The following is an 18,017-nucleotide window of genomic DNA, read 5'->3' as shown; positions in this document are numbered from 1 at the left end:
CTAAAAAGATAATAAAAATAAGTATGCAGTATAACATTTATATATTGATAGTGGTATTCTAAATCGATATCTGTTTGAAAAGCAATATAGCAATAAATATTAAGAGTTTTAAATGTTTATACTCACTGACCCAATAATTTCATTTCTATGCTGTTATATTAAGGAAATAATCCTAAACATAGTAAGAGATAACCTTTGTAGCATTCGTTATAATAAAATTAAAATCAACAAATATACAACACAAAACATGATTAGGTTGACTGTAGTGTACACATGATTACTTCACCCTAATTTCTGTGAAAAAAAAAAAATACTGAAAAACATAACATTATTAAATCGATAATGAAAACATTTTAATGACCAGAATAGAAGGACACATGAAACAGAACAGTACGTAAGGAAATAACAGAAATTAAAGCAATCCTATCAAAAATTAGCATACTGGGCTTCCTCGGTGGAGCAGTGGTTGAGAGTCCACCTGCTGATGCAGGGGACGCTGGTTCATGCCCCAGTCTGGGAAGATCCCACATGCCGCGGAGCGGCTGGGCCCGTGAGCCATGGCCGCTGAGCCTGCGCGTCCGGAGCCTGTGCTCCGCAACGGGAGAGGCCACAACAGTGAGAGGCCCACGTACCGCAAAAAAAAAAAAAAATCAGCATACTTATAAATCTAGAAAAAATGAAGACAGCATGGTATTGGCAAAGGAACAGACATACGTATCAATGAAATAGAAGACTAGAAATATCCCTAACACATATGGATGGAAATTTAGTATCTGATAAAAGTGATATTTCCAAAACAATTTGAGAAAAGTTGGATGATCCAATAAATTATGTTGGACAACTGTATAACTATCTCACATAAAGGAAAAGTCAGACCTATACTTCACCAATATATAATAAATTCTAGATGAATCAATAAACTTAAATGTAAAAACATTTTTTAAAAATCTACTATAAAATACCATGGGAAAATGTTTTTATAATCCTGGAGTTGGGGAGAGAGAGTGTGAAGCAATGACATGAAAGCCAGAAGCCATAAAAGATTGATAAATTCACATACGTAAAAATAAAAAATGTCTGCATGGCACAAACCACCATACACAAAATCAAAAGATAAATGCCACAGAGGGAAAAAAATTTACAACCTGTATCACAGACATATGTGTTCATTAAGTCTATGAAGAATGTCAAAAATGAACATTGATAATACGCTAATGTAAGGAAAAAGGCCCTCTCATGTACTGCTGATAAGAACAGAAACTTATATAATCCCTATGCAGGACAATCAGGCAGTATCTGGCAAAAGAATAATCATTCCTTTAGAACAGCAATTCTATTTCCAGGAATTTAACCTATAAATGTGAAAAATCGTCCATTTATAAGTTAGCTGTTACCACATTATTTGTAGTAAGTAGGAATAACCTAAATGCCTACCAGTGGGAGGCCAGTATCACTCTATGGTACATCCAAACAATGGAATATTATGTGGTCATTAAAAATAATGAGGGCACTTAGTCCTGAAAATAGGAAAATTTATGTCCACGCAAAATGCTGTATACAAAAGTTCACAGCTTTATTCATAAAAGCAAGCACTAGATGTCCTTTGGTGGGTAAATGAATTAACAAAACTGGTACATCCATACTATGGAATACTATTCAGAAATAAAAAGAAACAAACTATTTGATACATAAAATCATCTGGATGACTGTCTAGGGAACTACCGTTGAGTGAAAAGACGCCAATCCCAAACATATGATTCCATTCATATAACATTCTTGCAATGACGAATTTAATGGCAACCAGCTTGCCAGCAGATAGAGAGAGAGTGGGGAGCGGGAGGGAAGTAGGTGTGTCTATAAAAGGGCAACACAAAGGATCTCTGTGGTGATGGAAGTGTTCCGTATGTTGACTGCAGCAATGCAATATAGTGGTTGTGATATTATAGGAGAGTTTTGTAAGATGTTACCACTGGGGAAAACTGGGTAAAGGGTAGATGGGATCTCTCTGTATAGCTGTTTAAAACTGCATGTGAATCTACAGTTATCTCAAAATAAGAAGTTAATAATTTAAATTTTTTAAAGAGAGCAAGAGAGAGGAGGAAGCCCTTTATCTACTGTTTTGCAAGGTCTCCAAGACATACTATTAGGTGAAAAAAGCAAAGCAGAGACTGATACACTATTATTTATGTAAAAAAGAAGAAAAATGTTTATATTTGTGTATATTAAAATGTCTCTGGAAAAGTAAACCAAAATCTGATAATACCATATACCTGTGGAAAGGAGGAACTAGGAAGCTAAGGGACAGATGTGGGAAACTTTTTCCTATAAACTCTCTTTTGTAGGTTATCAATTTTAAGACATGTGGAATATATTGCTTACTCAAAAAACTGAAGAAGCAATTTGAGGATAACATTTAGTTTAAATTCTTCCCTCACACTACATACCAAAGTCAATAACCGTGAACAGAGTTAAAGTTTTAAAATTTTATACCTCTGAAGAAAAACTTTTCATCATAAAAGCAATTTAACAAATTGCAAAGAAACAAGTAATGGATTTGACTAAACATTTAAAAGTCATGTATAACAAAAATTCCCCCCAATTTAAAAAAGTATATAAACTTGGAAAAAATACTTGCAGTAAAGAGCTAAAAGGTACGTGGCTTATTTACATACATAAGGATCTCATACAAATTGGTAAGAAAACTACTAAGATCCCCAAACCTATAAATCAGCAGAAGATGGGAACAAAAAAGAAAAAAAGAAAAAAAATCAGAAAATCTAGTAAATATATGGGAAAGAACACAACTCACCAATAACTGAAGAAATGCAAATTTTAAAAATGAAATGACATTTCCAACACCCCACCACCATTATATTAAATAAGGAAAACAAATGTATTTTAAAGAGTAATATCTCAGACTGGCAAGAATGTGATTAAACCGCATTGTTACGCTGCTGGTAATTACAACTATTCTCCAAAGTAATTTGGCAATAATAATAAAGACTCATAAAATCCTGGTCTCAGAATATAGTTGTAGGAAATAATTTAAAATATTTTTAAAACGTTAAAAATGTTCTTTACAAAAGGACTCCTTCCTTTGAGGCTCATGCTATCCAATAGATGGTCACCAGCCTTTTCCTTGTTGAGATCTGAAGTCACCCCAATGTTCTTCCAAAGTCTTTGATACAAGTTCACAAAATTTTCTGCCCCAGTACCTGCTATTACAGCTTCAGAGTGCACAGAAATGAAACATGCAAACGAATTCTAATTTTACTGTTCCTTGAATTTTTGTAGGTGTCATGACATTTGTCCCAAAGGAAATAAAATGCAAGCACTGCTTTGTTTTGCTTCCACAGGTCAGAAGGGTCTCTGCAGTAAAGGAATGGCAATTAAGTGTCCATTTATGGTTAGTTCAATGGCTCTATATTAAATTAGCTGTAACTTTCTAATTCAACACCTTATCTTCTTCCAGTACAGTGGGGTAGGATAGGGAGGAGATGGAGTGGAGTTGCTCTGCAATAATTTCTGATATTCAGATGAAAATACAATTGCCATGTTTTTCCAAGTTGAGTCTGATATCCAACCCATTCTATACAAATAAACAAACAAAGAGTAGTTATCACATACCTGAGTTGCTGAACTATCAATATTTTTAGGTTGAGTATTAACAACAACACTTGGAGATGGAAGATCAGAGGACTCTTGAGTTTTTTTCTGGCTTGTATTGAGCGGATTAGATCTTTTCAGATTCTGTCTTGATACAGGTATAAGAGGTTTCAGGCGTTTCTTGCTACGAACCTGAGTAGGTTCATCAGACTCCAAACTATTCTTTGAACATATTAAAGACAAAAATCCCAGGGGTCTTCTGCCAGGTCTAGAAATGCAAATGTAAAGATATTCAACAATATCCAGGAAGACACATTCTTTTTTTTTTATATATATTTATTCACTAAATTTTTCATAGGCAGGATATTGCAGCAAAGAAGCTGAAAGCAGGAATGTGCCAAGTTCTATAGGACATCTATATCTGTATAAAGTTTTTTTTTTTTTTTTTTGGCCACGCCGCCCAGCATGTGGGATCTTAGTTCCCCGACCAGGGATCAAACCCATGCCCCCTGCGTTGGAAGCACACAGTCTTAACCACTGGGCCACCAGGGAAGTCCCAGGAAGACACATTCTTAATGCCAACTTCTTTCCATGAATGCTAAAATGGCAGGTATGATACCACAGGAGTGGCACACCTACTAAATACTGATATACTAAGTACTGATATCACTCTGCCATGACGTATATTTGTGACAAAGGTCAAAGCTTACTCTAGAGCGGTACTTCTCAAGCCTGAAAGGCACACAAATCACGTGGGGATCTTATCAAAATGAAGATTCTGACTGAGTTGGTGGGGAAGTGGGGCCTAAGTCCTGTATTTCTACTGAGTTCTCAAATGATGTCCCTGCTGCTGGTGCCAGGACCACACTTTGAGTAGAAGGGCTCTAGAGCAGGGGTCAGCAAGCTATGATCCACAGGCCAAGTGAAGTCCACCACCTGATTCTATAAATAAGTTTACTGGAACACAGCATGCTCATCTGTTTACATATATGGTTACATATTACATATGTGGTATATTATATATATACACACCACATATGTAATATGTAACCATATATGTAAAAAGATGTGATTACATATCTGTTGAGTAGCTGAGTAGTTGCAACAGAGATATATGGCCCACAAAGCCTAAAATATATACTACATGATCTTTTGCCCCCAAAATTTGCTGACCCTTGTTCTAGAATACTGCTTCTCAACTGTTTTAACCCAAACCCCCATGATGCTACCCTCATTCTATTTTCAGCACATCTCTACGCCAGAAAAGATGTAGTTTATATAACAAAAACACAGGTTCGTTAAATATGCCTTTTCAAGTTATACATGTCATTTCCCCCACTTTCATTTAGTGGAGACTAGTACATGTCCTCCCTCTCCAACTCACCAACTCCACGTTAATGATTTGAATGCTGCCAACAAGCCAATAGTTATCCATAACCCAGAAGACTCACTTCTAGAGTATGAGGAAATAATGTGGGAGAGGCTGGCTTTGGGCTTAAATTCCACACTTAGTGTTATAGGGAGAAAGCCAGGGTTTACCTCTCTGGTATGCCACAAGAGAGAAAAACGCACACAGTATTTGGGACTTCAATAAAACAACCTCCAGAGCTACTTCTGATGTTAGCCCTATGTCTCAGACCATCTACGTCTGCACTGGCAGCTACTGTATGGTAGAATAAATAATTATTAAAATAATAACCATGAACAATCTGGAAAAGAAAGGGTGCAATACTAAATTCTAAAGATTTTCTATCTAAAATCAAAGTTTCAGCACTTAAAGTTAAGCTCTAGTCATATGCAATGTCCTCCAAAAGTGTCTGACCTTACTGTATTTCCTTTGGTGACACCCCTTCCCTTTACATTTCTGACAGAGGGGTATGATTACAAAACACCATCCTTAGTACTGGACTTAGTTGTTATACATGTTACACCTATTCCATATAGGTTATATTTATATACTGAGAGAGAAAAATGGAGAGAGAGAAACATTTATTAAAGATTTTCTCATGATACCTGGATAGTGGGGTTTTTGAAGACGATGTGATGCTATCCATTTGTTCAGACTTAGAAGCAGCACAAGTTCTTTTTTCCTTATCAGACACCCCTATCTCATCCTGAGGTAACTGAGATGTATTCTTTTCTTGTGTATCTGTTATTTTATCAAGAGGTTTAGATCTGATACTCTGAAAAGTTGGTTCAAGTTGCTCTTTCTGAGGTTCTGGAATTGTATGTGTGTTTCCTGAGGTAGGGAAGATACCTTGTCCCTTGTAAGACTCTCCTTCAAAAAAGAAAATAAATGGTAAGCACACATATGGAAATTAATACATCCAATTAAATTGCAATATTTGAAGAAGAAAACCCATGATATTCTATCATGAACCTACCCTAATAAGAGTAAGCTAAATTAAAAATTAGTGGACTATTAGGAATATTATAATGGATAAAAGCTATGGTAACAGCTTCTACCTTCAGATGTAAAATAGCCATATCAATATATTTTGACTTAGAAAAGCTTTCTCCATAAATATTTCTCGAACTAGCAAAATGAAAAAGTGATCACTTTCTAATTAAGGGTAAAGCTAAGGTCAGAATGGCCATCATCACAAAATCTACAGTCAATAAAAGCTGGAGAGGGTGTGGAGAAAAGGGAACCCTCCTGCACTGTTGGTGGGAATATAAATTGGCACAGCCACTATGGAGAACGGTATGGAGGGTCCTTAAAAAAACTAAAAACAGAGCTACCATATGATCCAGCAATACCACTCCTGGGCACATAACTGGAGAAAACAATAATTCGAAAAGATACATGTACCCGAATGTTCATTGCAGCACTATTTACAGTAGCCGTGACACGGAAGCAACCTCAATATCCATCAACGGAGGAATGGATAAAGAAGATGTGGTACATATATACAATGAAATATTACTCAGCCATAAGAAAGAACGAAAAACGCCATTTGCAGCAACATGGATGGACCTAGAGATTGTCATACTGAGTGAAGTTAAGTCAGACAAAGAAAGACAAATATCACATGATATCGTTTATATGTGGAATCTAAAAAAATGGTGCAAATGAACCTATTTACAAAACAGAAATAGAGTCACAGATATAGAAAACAAACTTATGGTTACCAAGGGGGAAAGGGCGGGGAATAGGGAGAGGGATAAATTGGGAGATTGGGATTGACATATACACACTACTATATATAAAATAGATAACTAATAAGAACCTACTGCATAGCACAGGGAGCTCTACTCAATACTCTGTAATGACCTATATGGGAATAAAATCTTAAGAAGAGTGGAGTTATACATATACGTATGTATCAGTTATACACATATATAACTGATTCACTTTGCCGTACAGCAGAAACTAACACAACATTGTAAATCAACTATACTCCAATAAAAATTAATTAAAAACAAAAAAGGATAACGCTAAGGACCTATAAAAACTCCTTAATACCCAGCTTTCTAATTCCTTAAATGTAGTTGTTGAGCTTTTACGGGAAATCCTGGAGCTATATGATTTTCTATTAAATACAGGATGAAAGTAGCTTTTCATGGCCACCAAAGTGCCAAATCTAAGATCTCAGAAGGGAAGAAAAACCTCTAATAATAAAGGCGTGATTCTTAGAGAAAAATGAGCAAGACTGCTTCAATCCCAAATTTAAACAAGATATATCAAAAATAATCAGGGGTACTTAGCAAAATGCAACCACATTAAAATTTATTTTACTCACCTGTTTTCTCCAAAACATTTAGTAATTCCTTTGAACACACCTGTTTTAAGAAAATTTACAAAAAAAAATTAGAAATCTATTTGTCAAATAAAATTAATTTTATTTCCTTCTTTCTTTCTTAATTTTATTTCCTTCTTTCTTTTTTAAGTAAAGAAAACCTGTATTTCCCAGAAAGCTAGGGTCAGACATGTTTTATGGGAATTCTACCAAACATTTATGAAAAAGACACTGCAACTATTATTTAAATTATTCCACAGCATAGCAGAAGAGGGAAAGCTTCCAAATGCCTTTTATAAATCAAGCATCATATTGATACCAACTAACCAGTCTCAAATCAGTGCAAAAATATCAAATGAAATATGACAAGCATAATTTAGCAGCACATCGAAAGACTAAAACATCACAATCAAATAGAGTTTGTTTGGGAATTCCCTGGCGGTCCAGTGGTTAGGACTCCACGCTTTCACTGTTGAGGGCGCGGGTTCAATCCCTGGTCAGGGAACTAAGACCCCCAAGCTTGGAGGCACAGCCAAAAAAAAAAAAAAGTTTGTTTCAGGAATACAAAGATGATTTAATATTATAAAACATATTAATAAAAATCAACAGATTTGAGGAGAAAAATAATATCATCTCTCTATTTGCAGGAAAAGTGTCCAATAATATCATTCTTAAAAAAAACCCATAAAATTGGACAGGCATTTTCTTAACACCGTAAAATACAACTATGGCAATCCGAAAGGCAGCATCCCACTTCATAAACACTGGAAGTATTCCCATTAAAGTCAGGAATAAGAAAAAGTTGTCCACTATCAGGACTATTTTCTGATTTTTTAAAGTTATATTACCCAATATAATTAGAAAAGAAAGAAATTAAAGGTGTAAAAAGTAGAAGAGAATAATTAAAATTATATTTGCAGATGATATGACTGTTTACTAAGAAAACTCAAGAGAACCAACTGAAAAATTACTACACACAATGAGGGTAATTCAGTAAAGCTCTCTAGATTAAAAAGAACTCAATGATAATAGCAACAAAAAAGATAAAATTCTTAGATATAATCCAATAAGAAATGTACCAGATTTATATGAAGAAGAACTTAAAATACCCCTGAGAGACAGACACAAAAGAAGTCTTAAACAATTGGAGAGACACACTGTGTTTCTGGACAGGAAGATTCAACATCACATTTATGATGTCAATTTTCTCTATGTTCATCTGTCAACTTAGTATGATCCTAACACAAGTACCAATAGGGTTTTTTTTTTTTTAAGCTCTGAATAAGCTAATTCTGAAATTAATATAAACTTTAAAACATATAAGCAGACTTCCCTGGTGGCACAGTGGTTAAGAATCCGCCTGCCAATGCAGGGGACACAGGTTCTAGCCCTGGTCCAGGAAGATCCCACATGCTGCTGAGCAACTAAGCCCATGTGCCACAACTACTGAGCCTGCGCGCCACAGTTACTGAAGCCTGCGCGCCTAGAGCCCGTGCTCCGCAACAAGAGAAGCCACTGTAATGAGAAGCCCGTGCACCACAATGAAGAGTAGCCTCCGCTCAATGCAACTAGAGAAAGTCTGCGCGCAGCAACGAAGACCCAACACAGTCAAGAAAAAAGAAAAAACGTAAGCGACTAGAAAAAACTTGGAAAAAGAAGAAAATTGTATTGGGGGTTGGGGAGAGGGACAGACTATCCCTTTTTTTTTTTTTAATTAATTTATTTTTGGATGCGTTGGGTCTTCGTTGCTGTGCGCGGGCTTTCTCTATTTGTGGAGAGTGGGGGCTACTCTTCTTGCGGAGCACGGGCTCTAGGCACGAGGGCTTCAGTAGTTGTGGCTCGCGGGCTCTAGAACGCAGGCTCAGTAGTTGTGGTGCACAGGCTCAGTTGCTCCGCGGCATGTGGGATCTTCCTGGACCAGGGCTCGAACCCGTGTCCCCTGCATTGGCAGGCAGATTCTTAACCACTGCGCCACCAGGGAAACCCCCAGACTATCCCTTTTTAAGATAGTAAAGCACTTAAAAGCTACAATAATTAAAACAGTGTGATACTGGCCCCAGAACAAATAGGTAAATCAATGAAGAAGAAAGGAAAGTTCAGGAATATGCCCAAATATGTACGGGAATTTAATATCTGACAAAAGTGGAATTTCATTTTATTTTTTAAAAAATACACCTTTAGGGCTTCCCTGGTGGCGCAGTGGTTGAGACTCTGCCTGCCGATGCAGGGGACGCGGGTTCGTGCCCCGGTCTGGGAAGATCCCACGTGCTGTGGAGCGGCTGGGCCCGTGAGCCATGGCCGCTGAGCCTGCGCGTCCGGAGCTTGTGCTCCGCAACGGGAGAGGCCACAACAGTGAGAGGCCCACGTACCGCAAAAAAAAAAAAAAAAAAAATGCACCTTTATTTTATTTTTTGGCCACACCGTGCAGCATGCGGGATCTTAGTTCCCTGACCAGGGATTGAACCCTTGCCCCCTGTGGTGGAAGCTCTGAGCCTTAACCACTGGACTACCAGGGAAGTCCCCAAAAGTAGAATTTTAAATCAGCAGACAAAAGATGAATTATTCAATAAATGGTGCTGGGACAAACGAATAGGCATCTAGTGAAAATTAAGTTGGTTCTACTGTTCTTAAAACCAAAATAAGTTCTATACAAATCAATAATATTAATTAAAAGAATTTATATTAAATTCAAGGTAGACCTTCAATGTATAACACACTCCATAAGCTATACATAAAAAGACTAATAGGGACTTCCCTGGTGGCGCAGTGGTTAAGAATCCGCCTGCCAATACAGGGGACACGGGTTCGAGCCCTGGTCCAGGAAGATCCCACATGCCGCGGAGCAACTAAGCCCGTGTGCCACAACTACTGAGCCCACGTGCCACAACTGCTGAAGCCCGTGTGCCTAGAGCCCGTGCTCCGCAGCAGGAGAGGCCACCGCAATGAGAGGCCCGTGCACCACAAGGAGGAGTAGCCCCCGCTCACTGCAACTAGAAAAAGCCCACGCGCAGCAATGAAGACCCAACGCAGCCAAAAATAAATTAATTTTAAAAAAAAGGCTAATAAAAAAAAATTTTCTTTTTTGGCCATGCTGCACGGCTTGCGAGATCTTAGTTCCCCTACCAGGGATCGAACCCAGGTCCCAGCAGTGAGAGCACCCGAGTCCTAACCACTGGAATGCCAGGGAATTCCCCAAAAGACTGATATATCTGATTACAGAAAAAAAGTATTTGCATGTCTATCTGAGTACAGTGTATATACATTCTAGAATTTAAAATTATAACTTCGGCTATTTATAAGCAATTTTTTATCGTTAAAATGCTGAAAACAGTTTAGAAAATAAAAGCCACAAACAGGCCCAAGAGACACTATACATACTTTTCTTATATATTCAGTCACACCAATGTATATCTATCATTTTTTAAATGGCCTATTTTAAACTGGTGACCTAGTTTTGCATATAATGATGTACTCTGATCTTTTTTCCATGTCATTAAATATACTTTTAAAATAAAATGAAACAGTGTCTGCATGGAATGCTGACAAAATGTTGAAACAGGATGACTGATACATAGGGATACATTATACGTGCCAGTCTACCTTTTTAAATGTTTGAAAACTTTCACATTAAAAAGTTTAGCAAAAAAAGTCTGTATGAGAAAATCACAAAAAGTAGAATTAAAAGACAACAATCTGAGAAAAAAAAATTTGCAACTCATATCACAGACATACAAAACAGAGAGTTCCTCCAAATCTACAAGACAAAGATCAACAAACCCAATTGAAAAATGGGTAAAGAGTATAGAGTCACGTCAAAGGAAATACAACTGGTTCTTAAGCATATGAAAAGATGTTCAACCTTACTCATAATAAGAGAAATTAAAAACTATTCCAGGATACCACTTTTTAACCTATCAGATATGGCAGAATACACCGCCTCTGTTGTCTACTATCATCTAAGGACTATTGGTCTTCAACTGTCCCTTTGAGAATATAGATTCTAATTTTTCCATAGTGTTGTTCTATAGTGCAGTAACTTATGATGATTACCAGAAACAAAAACAAGAGGGTGCTTAAGAAACTTACAACACAGTGGCTGGTAACTGAATCTGCACTGTATTGTCAGGCGTCCCTGAGGTAGTGATGAATGAGCTAAAGAAGTATGTGTTTTGCAAGGGAATGTTTCATAAATGAAGAGACAGCAAAAGAAAAGCCTGGGACATGAGGAGTACGATGCATTTGAGAAACTGAAAGATGGTCAATATGGCTAGCGGGGCAGAGACCAGCACAAGATGAGATTAGACACAGAAAACAGCCAAACAAAAACAGTGCCTTAGAGGTTCTGGTTTTATTGCTAAGAGCAATGGGAAACTTTAAGCATTATGATAATGGTAGTGATGATATCACTATTACCATTTTACACAGCAGGGAACTCATTCAGAGAAGTGAAGAATCTTGCCTAAGATCCCACAGCTGTTAAGTGGTACAGCCAAGATCCACATCTGTATGATGCTTTCAGCTTAATTTTTAGCCAATGACACTGAGCTGGGAATGGGTTTTCTGATTAATATCCATCAATTCTCACCTAGAACTGGTTGAAAGTAAAAATCCAAAACTGGTTTTATCTGGATCATTTATGGTAAAACGTATTAGAGCTATCTTTTTTTTTTTTTTGCGGTACGCGGGCCTCTCACTGTTGTGGCCTCTCCCGTTGTGGAGCACAGGCTCTGGACGCGCAGGCTCAGCGGCCATGGCTCACGGGCCCAGCTGCTCCGCGGCATGTGGGATCTTCCCGGACCGGGGCACGAACCCGTGCCCCCTGCATCGGCAGATGGACTCTCAACCACTACGCCACCAGGGAAGCCCCTAGAGCTATCTTTATATAAAGAGTCTAAAGGAAAAAGAAAAATAGATCCGTTGCAATATGGCCGTCTTACTTGCTTAATGATTCCATCTTACCTCAGAGGTATATTTTTGACAATCATCTCTTAAGGTGAGTGAACTTTTTTTGGCAGGAGGAACATGGTCACTTTCGTCAAGCCTACAATGAAATCTCTTCCTAGATACAAGATCCAAATTAGCAGGAGGCTTTTCAGAATCATCTCTTCCAGAATTAGATAAACACATGTCATCCTGACCAGCTGAAGTTACTGGAAAACTGATACTGCATAGAAAATACACACACATTAAATTAGTTATTTTATGAGGTTAAAGCCTGAGCTATTCCAATGAAAACTGCCAAAAAACTTCAAAGTAACTAATATATACATGGCCATGGCCACAAAAATGTTAGTTTTGAGCTCCATTCATACTTACAAACTCACAACTTAAGTTCCATAATATTGAATTAAATCTGAGGCATAAAAATAATGTTTTCTTTGTCAGTAAAGCTAAATTTTAGTCTAAAATGTCTCTTCCTAATATAAAAGGCTTCAATTTCTAATGTTACTTGATAGACAATAAAGCATCTTAACCAATGACTATTAAAATACAACTTAAGAATTCTACAGCAAAGAATTAAAATAAATATCAAAAATATTTTAAAATGTATCCTTTGTACTATTTTTGCAACTTTCTGTGAATGTATATTTATTTCAGAATTTAAAAAATATATAAATGTATACAAAGTAACCTTTAACAGATGCTATTTTATGATTCAGATTGCTAAATTTTTTTAGCTTTCAAAATACTTAAAATACCAAAAGTTTCATACAAAAGTATTATATTATACATTTAAATGGCATCTTTATCAGATATAAAATCAGTAATTTCTTCTCTAATTTACCACATAATTACTAAATAAGATCTCCATGACAATTACAAATAATGTTGGTGAATGGCTTGTTCAATCAATACTATTCAATTCATAAAGCACCCCTTCCCCGTAGCAAAAACAGTTTAGTTGATTCATTACCTCATGTCCCCCCTTTCTTCTGTATTCACTGATTTGACCAATATGGGGGCTGGCAGTAAAGGGTTTGGCATTAACTGCATAGTGGTATCAGCAAATTCTTCTACTGCATTGGTTGGGATTTCCACCAGAGTTAAAATGAATGCTTGTTCATCCTCACCTTCTTGATGTACATTAGCAACTAGATTCATTATCAAAGTTTAAAAGTTAGTAATGAAAAGCTGAACCATGAAATGACAGAAAATCATTAATTTATTTCACTTCTAAAAAGTCTCATGACAACTTATCCCGAAGAATAAAAAACTAAATTATACCCCACAAGAAACAAATAAATAAAAATTTTGTAAAGGATAAGATGATTCACTATGGAGAAGATTTATAATTCCTTTTTTTTTAAGATTTATAATTCTGAATAACAAAACTTATATACAAAATACTTCAAGTTTTTTTGTTTTTTTAAATTTAAGGCCATCATAGACCAACAAAAACTGCTTTGTTTTTCCATAGTCAAATGGGCAATAAAAAACATAATATTAGGTTCTAAGACTCTACTGAAGCAGATTATCATACCTGTTAGGTCTTGAGGATTGTTTATATTCTCTTGTTGGACTTCTGGAATACTACACTGCCATAAAAAAATTAAAATGAAAGAGTGAGGTTGACCAAATCTCAGTTTTAAAAAGTTTTCCTGACAATGTGATACTGTGAACAGTTATTGTTTCAAAAGTCAACAACTTATCTAACCTATATACAGAATTTTTCAAGTGTTTTGAAACTTTTAGTTGTACCAATAGAATTTTGATTCCTTTAAATAAACACATATATATACACAAGGGAATTATGACTAAATTGTTAAATATGTGTAGGCTATGAAATGATTTTTGAAGTAACAGAAAAGGGAGATCCAAACACTTCAACCTTCTCTCTATCCCCATCACAGCAGCCACTGTACCATTAGTAGGTGACATGTATATGGAAGCAAACTGGTCTCCTTGCCCCCAGCATGGCTCCCTCCAATCTGTTTTCCACAAAACTGTAAACATTGTTTTCTCTAAAATGCAATTCCAACTGTAATTCTCTACTACTTAAGATCTTAAAACTTTCACTTTGCAACCAACAATGTCAGTAATTGACTCAGGCAAGAATCATCAATGCATACTAAATTACTTACTAAGTGGAAAAGATGCAATTATAATGGAGAAAACTGGTAGGTACCATTCTACCCAAGTGATCAGTCAGCAACACCAATAATGGGACAAACCAACATTATGTGTCCCCTGATATGATGCAAAAGAAGAGCAAAACATCACCTTTGTAGTACTCTTGCAAAAAAACATTTAACCTGAATCTAATAAGGAGGAAGCAGTAAAAGAAATCCAGATTATAGACTAACTTGGACTCTTCTAAAATGTCAAGTACAGAAAAGAGGAAAAAGGGCAAGAGGACTACTCAAGATTAAAAAAGTAAGAAGAAATGACAGCTAAATGCACTGTAAGAGGTTTGATTGCAACTGTATATTACACATTATTATTAAATCAATGCTAGGTAGTATGGTAATACTGAGTGTGGTAATAGTATTGTCATTTTTCTGTAAGAGAACGTCCTTGGTCTTAGATACAAGCTGGAGTATTTGTGGGTGAAGACTCATGTCTACAACTTACTTTCAGATGGTTTAGTTGTTTTAAAGTACCTACCAAGATGGAGAGCAACACAGAGAGAAAATAATGTTTAGAGCTAGGTATGCACGCAAATGAGGCAAAATGTTAACAGATTTCTATGTAAGATTCTTGCAACTTTTCTCTAAATTTGAAATTATTTCAAAATAAAAAGTAAAAATTAAAAAGTTGGGTGGTAGGGGAAAATCCCATAACTTTGGATGTAACCCAAACTCCTTAGCAAGCCATAAAAATTCATTTTATGATCTGTCCCCAGGCTACCTAACTTCATCTCTAAGCACTTTCTTCATTTATATTCCACTCATAGCTACTTATACAGTCCCTGAGCATGTCATACTGTTTCACACTTGTTCTTTGTACATGTTCCTCTCCCGGTAACTGGCTAATTCATACTTGTTCTTCCAGATCAAGGATTTGCTCAGTGCTGGATGCACATTAGAATAAGCTGGGGAACTTTAAAAAAAAAAAAAAAAAAAGCTAATGCCTGGGCTCCGCCCACTGCCCCCTCCAGATTAGTTTCGCTGGTGTGGGTTGAGGGCCACTCCAACTGAGTCTCACACAACTCTCTTTCATAACACCTATCAGACTGAGTTTAACCATTCATTTACTCACCTGTTCCTCACAAGGTTGTGTTCCAAGTATCTCACATAGTATTGCACACGCAACATCTCAATAAACACTTGCTCTGAGAATGAACTTCTCAGATCCAGGGGCTAAGAAGCAAGAGTTCTCTCTGTACAAAACACTTCCTTTTTCAAAGCTTTTACAGCAAAGCTAGGTATTGGTTATTTTATCTCTATGTTCCAGAGAATAAAAACATATTCAATACATTCTTGCAAAGGCAAAATTATAGGGAAAGAAAAAAGATCAACGGTTGTCAGGGGTGGGGGGTGGAGAGAAGGAGTAACTAAAAAGGACCCTGGAAAAGTTGGGGAGTGATGGAATTGTTCATGTATTGGTTATACGATTATAAATGTTTATGAAAATCTGTAGAACTGAACACTAAAAAGGATAAAGTTTATTGTGTGTAAATTAGAACAACGTTTTAAATAAGGAATAAACAGCTGGCCACCCCGTTATATTTTACATTCTTTTACCTCTGGCACATGAAGTATAAGCACACTGTCTCCGTTAGAGTCCTTTCCCAGGGGCTCTTCGACAGAACTCTCACCAAGACCCACACCCAAACCAAGTGTGTGGGGCCTTGACTCAGACGAAACAACAGGAGCAACTGAAGACAGCTGAACCTCTGCAGACCTCCCTTCTTCATCTTCATCTCTGAAAGACAGATTAGTATGCATCTGAAATCAAGGAGACAACCACAGAACTATGTTTAGAGCTAGGTATGTCAAAGTTCATCTAATTTAATGGTTTTCAAACTTTTAAGATAGATTTAATGCAACCGAACAAATTCTTACAGCTACTGCTTATGCCTATAGTTGACAAAGAATATAAATCAAATCCCAGAATATCTTTCCTCTTTTACCTTCCAGTTAGGCGTGCTTCTTGTGAAATACTGGTTTCTTCAATACCGTGTACAGATGCCAATTTGCTCTGCTCCTTACTCTCTGCTGTTGTAACTGATTCAAGGTTTTTATCTTCTAATTCTCTCCCTTTAGAAGCATTTTTCTCAGTTTCTTAAATAAAAAATACATTTAAAATATAGCCCAAAATAGTAAAGTCAAAATCTCCATATTAGAAACATATTCTGTTTTCAAAGATCACTACACAGTGGCTCTTCCAAACTTCCCTTAATCCAAAAAGCAAGCTTATTCACATGGCAAAAAGGTGGTCTGGGTCAATTACACTTTTTAACATAAATGAGATAATTAACGAGTCTGCACTGCACATATTTCACTCCTGGCAGCCACAGCTATTGTATCTCTGCTTCACTGTAATAGCAGTATAATCAGAAACCCATATACAGAAGAGGTTTAGAGGTGGGTACACATGAGGCCTGGCTGGTTCCACCTTGGGGGAAGTGTTGGGGAGGGAGCTGTTCTGTAATGAATAATGTCAAAAAGCGGAAGAAAATGACGTCTGTATAAAAGAGGTAACTGGGGTCTGCACACTGAGAGACCTTCCGGGTACCGATCAAGCCAGAGTAATGAATTAACTAATTGAACCACAGGAATTGTTGGCTAAAAGAAAATCCCAGAGATCAAGAACCCCAAAACAGGGAAAAGACGATGCTAACCATCCAGATCTTCTACATATGGGGTTGAATATAATCTAGGCAGCCTACCACTTACACTGCTTTTCCTGCTCCCACTAGTACCCTTGGGACCTTGGCAGGGAGGGGACATGGAAAATATAGTGAGGCTATTGAAAAAATGAAGAGCACTATGCAATCATATGGAAAGATTTTTTTTCAATATAGTAATCTTTAAAAACAGCACTAACATATAAAGAACTCAATAATAAAAAGACAAATAACTCAGTTCTAAAATGAGCATAGGGACTTCCCTTGTGGTTCAGTGGTTAAGACTCTGCCTTCTAACACAGGGAGTGTGGGTTTGATCCCTGGTCGGGGAGCTAAGATCCCACATGCCTCACAGCCAAAAAAAAAAAAAAAACCAAAACAGAAGCAATACTGTAACAAATTCAATAAAGACTTTTTTTTTTGCGGTACGCAGGCCTCTCACTGTTGTGGCCTCTCCTGTTGTGGCGCACAGGCTCTGGACACGCAGGCTCAGTGGCCATGGCTCACGGGCCCAGCCGCTCCGTGGCATGCGGGATCCTCCCGTACCGGGGCACGAACCCGCGTCCCCTGCATCGGCAGGCGGACTCTCAACCACTGCGCTACCAGGAAAGCCCTCAATAAAGACTTTAAAAATGATCCACATCAAAAAAAAAAATCTTAAAAAATAAAATAAAACGAGCATAGATCTTGAGAGTCATTTCTCTAAAGAAGATATGCAAATAAGCACATAAAAAGATACTCAAAATCATTAGTGAACAGGGAAATGCAAATCAAAACCACAATGAGACACGGCAGAAATACAAAGGATCATAAGAGACTACTACAAACAACTATATGCCAATAAAATGGACAACTTGGAAGAAATGGACAAATTCTTAGAA

The 18,017-nt window shown here is 37.0% G+C and overlaps 1 protein-coding gene across 1 annotated transcript in view; it reads right to left on the bottom strand.

The window, feature by feature from the left end:
• Positions 1 to 18,017, bottom strand: part of BDP1 (B double prime 1, subunit of RNA polymerase III transcription initiation factor IIIB) — an 87,983-nt gene that overhangs the window by 2,737 nt on the left and 67,229 nt on the right. The window contains exons 32-39 of the mRNA XM_060146313.1: positions 16,420 to 16,570; positions 16,031 to 16,211; positions 13,828 to 13,882; positions 13,261 to 13,447; positions 12,306 to 12,510; positions 7,350 to 7,389; positions 5,620 to 5,884; positions 3,628 to 3,874 (exon numbers count right to left, since the gene is read on the bottom strand). Coding sequence (XP_060002296.1) covers positions 3,628 to 3,874; positions 5,620 to 5,884; positions 7,350 to 7,389; positions 12,306 to 12,510; positions 13,261 to 13,447; positions 13,828 to 13,882; positions 16,031 to 16,211; positions 16,420 to 16,570 — 1,331 coding nt within the window. The remainder of the gene's footprint in view (positions 1 to 3,627; positions 3,875 to 5,619; positions 5,885 to 7,349; positions 7,390 to 12,305; positions 12,511 to 13,260; positions 13,448 to 13,827; positions 13,883 to 16,030; positions 16,212 to 16,419; positions 16,571 to 18,017) is intronic.

The sequence above is a fragment of the Lagenorhynchus albirostris genome, chromosome 3 (genome assembly GCF_949774975.1).
Source record: "Lagenorhynchus albirostris chromosome 3, mLagAlb1.1, whole genome shotgun sequence".
In the NCBI taxonomy this organism is placed as follows: Eukaryota; Metazoa; Chordata; class Mammalia; order Artiodactyla; family Delphinidae; genus Lagenorhynchus; species Lagenorhynchus albirostris.
This window is presented reverse-complemented; position numbering and strand designations above follow the sequence as displayed.